The 8,831-nt window shown below is 31.0% G+C and overlaps 1 protein-coding gene across 1 annotated transcript; it reads right to left on the minus strand.

Annotated features, from left to right (window-relative positions):
- Positions 1-1,068: 1,068 nt before the first annotated feature.
- Positions 1,069-2,866, minus strand: LOC104095604 (transcription factor MYB102). Its single transcript, XM_009601756.4, has 3 exons — positions 2,633-2,866; positions 2,404-2,533; positions 1,069-2,084 (listed from the first exon to the last, which is right to left on the minus strand). The coding sequence occupies exons 1-3, from the start codon at positions 2,763-2,765 to the stop codon at positions 1,382-1,384; spliced, it is 966 nt and encodes a 321-aa protein (XP_009600051.1). The 5' UTR covers positions 2,766-2,866; the 3' UTR covers positions 1,069-1,381.
- Between the last annotated feature and the right edge of the window lie 5,965 nt (positions 2,867-8,831).

An 8,831-nucleotide genomic window follows, 5' to 3' on the forward strand; every position in this document is an offset into this window, starting at 1 on the left:
ACAATGAGAAGTCACTACTTAGCAGCTGTATATGCGCCTTAATTATATATTGTACGATCAGTTTTTGTCGTATTCATCTTATAATATATTTAACTAGTGAAGCCAATCCCAAACTTCAAATGAGTCCACGTGGCCAGAAGGCAAATGGACCCACATCCTCATTAATTGCATGGCAAGGACATAAAAAACAAAAATTAACACAACAGCCACGCAGAGTTTTCAATTAAGCTAATTATTTGGAGGCCCGTTTTTCTTTCTTTTAATAGTTTCCCTTTCGGGGAACGTGGTCCCACATTATAATTACCTTTGGTACTCGTCTCTACCACGTGTACTCCTCTTTGGTCAAATCTTGCAATTTTAATTTTAATAAACAAACCCATGTAATTATGAATTACGTTATTTGAACGTGAAAAGGACATCTTATGGAACACGTGTCACCTTCTTAATCTCCGGCCACGGTACACGGCGGCGTTGTCTCCGGTGTCTTGGCTGTTAGGATCTACGGAACCATCTAATTATTAAACATTAATCTATTCATACTTCTACTTTTAGAAGATTATCTTCGAGTTGGGGTATGAATAGTCACTTATCCAGTGAGATATATACAGCCTACCTAAAAATACTAAAAGAACGACACTTTATTTAATTGAGTTGTTTAAATAATAATAATAATGCATAAATAAGGAAAGTCTTTGATGTGATTGTGACTTTGGTTTCGTGATCTGTCTATCTATAGAGATTATTATATATCAAATTTTCATTTCTTTAATATTCTTAAAGATGACTAGCCACTACAAAACTTATAGATTATAGAATCCTTTGTTTTGTAATATTTAATGTGTTGAAGAAATTCTTTTAAGAAAAAAGGAAGACGAAATTGATGGTTATGGAAAGTCGTGGATACAGTAGTTGAGACAAGCATCATCAATGTCTCTATCAATGCACATTTTTTTTCTTTCTCTTTTGAACTCTTCTACTTTGATTTATATGTTTCATGTTCTTCTCAATCTTTTCGGAAATCATTTGATTACAATAACAAATCTAGTGTAATCCCATAAATAGGTCCGGAAAAAATTACACATATCTTACTCCTACCTCGAAAATAAAAAATTGAACCTATTTGTGATAGATCCTCCGCTAAGAATCATTTGAAAACAAAAGGGCCAAAACAAGGGATACAAAGTTTGACAAGATATTCCTATTGTATGGAGACCTTTTAATTTGAAGCAAAAAAACAAAAGAATGACCATTTTCCACTCAGGCAGTAGTGAAGTTAATATTTTTTTTAACAAATAAAGGAAACAACAATATGTCCAAGGCTAAGCGAACAAGAAACACCTTTTTTTCTAAATCTTTGAGTGGAACTTTATGAAAGAGTAAATTAAAAAAAATCATGATTAACATCCAAGCCATTTGAAATATCAAAATTCAACATGCTGCTGCAGTAGCTTTCCCTCTCTTCTTCAGAAATTATAGTGCTGCTGCTCTTGATGCATGTTGAGTTCGAATTCAATGAAGTTAGACTTGATGAAGGTGTTGATAAAGTTGACAAAAGAGATTCAAAGGTAAAATTTTGCCACTCACTTAATTGGCAATTTTGTGAACTAAAATTAGAAATATTTGATGAGAATTGCTCCACATTAGGTTGTTGCATGACTTGAGCTTCGCCATAAAATGGAAGAGATGGAATATTTTGAATAGGGGTTTGAATTTGGCTAGTTTGGACAAATTGGGACAATTGGTTTTGGACATGGGAATTACATAGTTGATTTTCTTGAAAATTACTTGGCAATAAGAAATTTTGGTTTTGGTTTTGGTGGTGGGAAGAAAAGAGAGAAGTGGCTATTTTCAAAATCTCAGGATTTACTAGGGATTGTACACCTAATAACCTTGAAAGATTCACTTGAGATGAATTGTAGAGTGAAGTGTTAAAAATGGAAGTAAGATCAAGAAGATCAAGACGAGGACTATGAGTCACTGGATCAATTCCCATTCTCAGAAGCTTTTTTCGAATGTGTGTATTCCAGTAGTTCTTGATTTCATTATCAGTCCGTCCAGGCAAGCGACCAGCAATGGCAGACCACCTATAGTCAAAAATGATATACAATATAATGAGCAAGAATCCAACTCTAGAGTATGACCCAATTTTTTTTTTAATTAACTTATGTACGTCGACAATGAATTTTTTTTTTTTTGGGTACTTAATTTCATTTATGACAATTACTATAGTAGTTACTTTAGTTGGAAAAAGTTCTAAGCTATGGAGAAAGTAGAAAAATTGTAAAAATGAATTATGACTACAAAAAGTGATCCTACATCAAAGTTGAAAATATTAACAATGAATTATGACTAAAAAAGCGAATATATCTTTTAAATGATTTTAATTAAAAAAGGAAAACTTACTTGTTTCCAAGAATACTATGCAAATGGATGATTGTCTCTTCTTCTTCAAAGGAGAATTTCCCCCTTTTAATATCTGGCCTTAGATAGTTAGTCCAACGTAGCCTACAACTCTTTCCACACCTTTGAAGCCCTATAAAAACATATTTACAAAAAATAGTACTGTTAAAAAACTTTAAAATACACTTACAACTTATAAGTAAGAAAAAGGAGAGAAAAATTAGAAAAATACCAGCATTTTTAGGAAGTGTCCTCCAATTTCCAGAGCCATGTTTTTGAATGTAATCAATAAGTTTTTGATCTTCTTCTGTAGTCCATGGCCCTTTCTTAAGTCCATTTTTGTCGCAACAAGGTGGTCTTCCCATAGTAAAAATTATAATATACTTTAGTTTTTTTTAATAAAAAAGAATACTCAAAGTGAGAAAAGAAAAATAAGTAGTATGTGAACCTGTTGAGATGTGAAGAAGAAAACAGACCGTAAAGAAAGTACTTGTGGATTGAGTGTGTGTGTTGTATTATATAGTGAGGAGAGAAGCAAGGGAAAAATAGAAAAGGAAAAATAAGAAGTCAAAGGGATTTGGTGCCGTCCTTTGTTTGTGATCACTAAATGGGGGACGTGTCCCTTCTCTTTTAAATTAAATCAACCAATGTTTGCTCCCAGGATAAAATCAACAAGATAAGAAGCAAAAAAAATATTACTTTAGGTCGTCTATCCTAATATAAGTATTAATAATTACTTTTACGGTTCGAATTCATGACCTATAAGCCATACGAAAATAACTTTACCATTTCTTCGAAACTCCCTTGTAAGAAGTTAGTACAAATATATATTTAGGGTGTATTTGGTATGAAGAAATTTTTTTTTCGGAAAATGTTTTCCAATTTTTCTATGTTTGGTTGGCTTAAATGTTTTGGAAAATATTTTTCTTATGAACTCATTTTCCTCCCATTGGAGGAAAATATTTTCTTTATCAAGAGAAGGGAAAATATTTTCCAAAACTCCTTCTCAACCTTCCCCACCCTCACCCACCCATCCACCCCTGTCATGACCCAAAATCCACCTAGTCGTGATGGCACCTAATTTTTTTTTTTCAAATTTTAGTTTTTTTTTCCGCCACCACCCACCCTACACCCCCTCGCAAAAAAAAATTAACTTTTTTTGTGTAATTTTAAATTTCTGTTTTTTCGTTTTTCTGCACCACCTACCCACTGCCCCCCACCCCACACAAAAAAAAGATGTTTTTTTTACCCTTTTTTTTTTTTTTTATAATTTTCAAATTTCTTTTTTTTTTTCTGCACCACGCACCCCATCCCACTGCCCCCTCCCCGCACAATTTTTTTTTTCACTTTTTTGGTAATTTCAAATTTCAGTATTTTTTATTTTTTATTTTTTTTCTGCACCACCCACCCCGCATTTAACTTTTTTTTTTTGTAATTTCAAATTTCTGTTTTTTCGTTTTTCTACACCCCGCCGTCCCCCGCGCCCCTGCTCCCCTGAAAAAAAAATATATATATATATATATATTCAATTTTAGTTTTTTCATCTTTCGATTTACAAGTTCGAAATTTTACAAGTTCGAAATTTTACAAGTTCCAAAGTTATGAGTACTGAGGTTTATCTGTTTGGAAGTTTACGGGTTCGAAATTTTACGGTTTCGAAAGTTTAGCGGTTCGAAAGTTTATGAAATTTGTGGGTTCGAAAGGTTGTTGGTTCGAAAGATTATGACTTCATGTTTATTGTATCTAAATTATTTATGAATACTCTTGAGAAGTTATTTTTCTTAATTTGCGTACCAAACACCGAAAAATGAATAAGATTATTACTTGTTTTCTAAGAAAATATTTTCTTGGAAAACATTTTCTACGAAAAATATTTTTTACGGAAAATATTTTCTACGAAATACATTTTCTACGGAAAATATTTTCCGTTATACCAAACACACCCTTAATGTATGGATGTATATATCAGCCTTTAATTAGCGTTTCTTTCTTTTCCACTTTTTCTTTCTGAATATGACCATCAAATTCAAATACATCATATTCTCCAATAGTTGGCCTTCTCTTTGTTTCGGTATTCAAATAATTAGCTGTCGTCAAACTTTGAAGAAGCCACGTATCCGTCCCATTTTTTGAGATGATATTAATTGGATACGAAAATTTAAGAGAAAAAGTAGAAGAAGAAAATGTTTAAATTTTGTTGTCCGTTACCACTTAATCATGGCATATTAATTAGTATGAATTGGTGTAAAAATTGGATGCTCATTCATATATTTTTGAAAAAAAGGAGCCCCTAAATGAATATGTAAAAGATATATGAGTTTAAATTTTATTGTATTGACGGTCTAAAAGCTCATGTCACTTAAAAGCAATTACATGTAGCTTTATCTTTCTGGTTAACATGCTATTAACAATATGGTGATGTAAATATAACTTAAATTTATGTATCAAATAAAAATTAATTTAAGTTATATATGTTGAGAGTGTAAAAAACTTTTGCAAGTTATTTTTTTAAGTTAACTACGTTATTTTTTTAGGTTATTGAATTATAATATTTTGATAAACACATACCTATAATTATAGATAACTTAACCGGAGTATAAAACTTAAACTCAAATGCGTATAGCGGCAAAAATTTGGACCGGGCGATGTTCTAGTCAAGCTAAATGAACGTGTAAAATAAAACCCACAAAATTTAATTCATTAATAGAGTAATTATTAGTTAAAATTTTAATTCTTTAATGAACAAGGCAGTATTATTTTTAGCTTATTAATAATGTCAATAAAACCTTGAGTAAGCTACGTGGAGTCATGCAATACGCTTTGTGTCCTCTTCGTTAAGACCACAGCCAAGAAAATAAGCAAACTGTTAGCCAATATAATCCAATCCATTAGTTGTTCATGTGTAACTTCCCAGATCTTTTTAGTTATTTCCATTATTATTAGCATAAGATTAAAGGTTGGAGGTGGGGAGTTTAGAAGTATCATCTAATTTTGATATTTCACTTGCCGTTGTGTGTATAATAAAATTTTCCGTGTCTCAGTCCATTATTATCGCAATAAAACAAGGATATCTCTCTTCTCTTTTTCTCTCTTTATATAATTCTTTTCTATAGAGATGACGTGGCACCATTAGATTAAAAGCATAGATTAGTTACGGGTTGACGTGGCACCAGATGACGTGGCACCATTAGATTCATTTCTATATTAGATTAAAAAAGGAGAGAATGAAGCCGTGGAACCGCAAGCGGTAAGATCGTCCCGTATGACTTATAAGTTACGGGTTTGAGACGTGAAAACAACCACTAATCTTGTATTAGGATAAATTGTCTATATCACATCCCATAAAGTGCGGCCTTTTTGTAGACTTTGTGTGAATATGAAATATTTTGTGCAACGAACTGAAAATAGAGAGAACATGAAAAATTTGGAAAAGAAAATCGAAAGGGCTAGATGAGGACACTTGTTGGATACGGAGAAAGAGAAGTATCCTGCTTTGAATCACAGGAACAGATGAGCATATTATTGGCTTTTTATGGTGTTTATATTTCAGACTTGGAAAAGTTAATTAAATTCATGTCAATATAGTAAGGCTAATAAATACAAAATCATGAGCAAAAAGTCTCACCCTTTTTCCACCTTTATTGCTTGACAGAGCAAAGTGTGTATTTTAGGTCAAACATTATTTTATGCATCTATTAAGATTTCTGCTTCTCTTTCTTTCCCATGCATGCTGTTCTGTTTGACTTACCACCTCCCAAGCACCCCCCCCCCCCCTCCTGCTTGCTTGTGTACCCTTCTCACCTTTGTGTAGGTATATCAAAAATAATTTACATATATATACAATAACAATATAGAAAAAATTATACTATATATTCATGCATTTGAACCTATTCTTCTAACATGTAATTTGTCATATATAATTTTTTTTGTTAAAAATCTGTAAGTAAATAAAAATATACACTCTCACAGATTAAGCTTTTAGATAAGATGATTAGACGATTTAACTTCAATATGCATGGTATATGAGTGGGCAGTACGTAACAATTTAGGCCCAAATTATGGAGCACGTGAACTCATGGTATTTTCTCCAAACTAGTTATTTTATGTGCATATTTTTAAATTGATTTAATATTATTTATTTCCCCCTATACTCTAAAAAGACTGAATAGTATATTTGGTTAAATATTGAGTTATTTACCAAAAGCAAGAGGGATCAACTCACACTAAATACTGTCTTTTTTTTTATAGTGCATCCATATTCTAGAATCCTAAATTCTCTTAGATTGAAGTCCTAATTTCGAGTTTCATCACTGTCTGTTATAAAAAAGAATTTCCACGTATTTGTTCCATAAAAAAGAATCTGCATACCTATATGTACGTGAGGGCCGTTTTAAAAATATAATTAAATAAATAAAAATGTGAACTTCTAATAATTTAAACTTTTAGATAAGATGATCACATAATTTATTATATGTTAAGTTACAGAGCCCACTTTTTATAAACAGTTACAATAGTTACCATCTTTTAGATGATGACCAAATGGTATAAAAAAGTTTAACGGGCAACCAAATATGGATAATCACGTACGCAACCAATATATTATAATCACACTTACCTATATATTTATCTTCCCGTAAGACATTTGTGTAATTGCAAAGTACTGATTCTGATATTGGGGTGACATGATTCAAACTCGTTCCCATATAAGGGTTTTGTCAACATTTGGAAGATCTCTTTGGACATAAAACTGAAAAAGCTACATGAATATATTTCTACAATTCCTATGAAGTAACAGTTAGGTATGTACGTAGCCCAAATATAGAATAAGCTAATACTGACAAACACATAACCTTATGATATGCTGTTTAGGCTAATGTCTCAGTGTTTGGTGTCATGAAAGCATATTTAAAGTAAAAGATGAAGTTTAAGAATGCTGATTATGCGATTAGTTCAAGTAGCAGTATATTTTATCGAAGAATTAATCCAAATAGCTGCTCACTCTACCACTCAAATTAAAAATAGTCGGTGAATGTATAATATATACATAATTTATATATTACATGTGTATAATTGTGTATAATAAATGTATAATCTATGTATATGGTTAGAAAAAGTAAATAATTAATATGGCCGGCTATTTGTGTAAAACTCCCTATTTTATTTAACGAACTCCTAATCTCATATTCTCAAATGGATAACTACTTGTCCAGACAATAGAGTAGGTTTAACACTTAATTTGTTTTTTTAAATTTATGATACTTATAATTTAACGAATGCTTACATCTGAATACTTGAATTGGTAACAACTTGTCCAAATATTAGAGTTTGCTTGTGCATGGTTGCCAAAATTGTTAGTTTAATTTACGTTATAAAATCGGCCAGCAGATGTACATGTGTGCAGTTTAGGTGGATTTATTATCAAATTAAATAGTAGCGTATTGTGCATATTCTATAGCGAGTTGTTCGATTTCTCTAACAAACCCCTGAATATAATTATTTTGCTAATAATGGTTTTTAAAAAAAAATAAATTGATGAGGTCCATAGCTATTTTTAGAAATGATATCCAAAGTATTAGTGGATGGTATTTTGTTGTTTCTATTTTACGAAATCCAGGATCATTATATTAGTATTATATAGGACCGGTGTACCAATAGCATTTACAGCACTATTTTAGAGCAAGGTCATGCACACATACATTTCATAATGCCATTCATGTAAAATGATATTCACATAATAATTTAAGCCACATGTATTGACGATATAAATAATTTTTAATATTAATGTCAGTTAATTAATTATAACAAACTATTACTTTATTTTTCAAGTTATATTATCATAATGTGTAAAATTACATGTTATATAGCGCAAAATATATATCTTTAAACACAATGCACAAAAATCATAAGCTGTTTTGCATACTTTAATGTTTGTGAATTTACTTGACTCTCTCCTAGTATTATAATAATTATATTAATGAATTTAAAGGTCAAAGTCGAGAAATTTCCAGAAAATGTGGTCCTCTGAGTGCTTTACGCTCTTCCCATTTGATTGGTATACGTGGAGGCTTTGATTAATGGTTGACATCTCTGGAAAGATCGGAATTATTATTAATTATATTTTACGAGACTATCAAAAATAAACAAAATAATTGGTTAATTTAATTTAAAATTTCATCCAAGAAGATTTTTACCATATATCCTATAACATGATAACACGTCAATAAAAATTAATTAAATAATTGTCAAGACAGCGGCATGATATTAACTGTCACAAGCGTAGAATCTAATTGGCCGGGGAAATCGTGCAAATTACTTCTAAATGTTATAAAATTCGTGGTTTTCTTTTATATATAGAGATTTGACTGCAATAAATTTTTTAATCTTAGAAGAACTGTACTTCCAACAGAAAAATATGAACTGTAGTGAGAACC

The sequence above is a fragment of the Nicotiana tomentosiformis genome, chromosome 8 (genome assembly GCF_000390325.3).
Source record: "Nicotiana tomentosiformis chromosome 8, ASM39032v3, whole genome shotgun sequence".
NCBI classification, from domain to species: Eukaryota; Viridiplantae; Streptophyta; class Magnoliopsida; order Solanales; family Solanaceae; genus Nicotiana; species Nicotiana tomentosiformis.

What these genes read in the sequence shown, in the direction of transcription:
- LOC104095604 (XM_009601756.4), bottom strand. Translation starts at nt 2,765, where the DNA reads ATGGGAAGACCACCTTGTTGCGACAAAAATGGACTTAAGAAAGGGCCA. An exon ending in GACACTTCCTAAAAATGCTG is followed by an intron (nt 2,534 to 2,632) that starts GTATTTTTCTAA and finishes ATGTTTTTATAG; the next exon opens with GGCTTCAAAGGTGTGGAAAG. An exon ending in CATAGTATTCTTGGAAACAA is followed by an intron (nt 2,085 to 2,403) that starts GTAAGTTTTCCT and finishes TTTTGACTATAG; the next exon opens with GTGGTCTGCCATTGCTGGTC.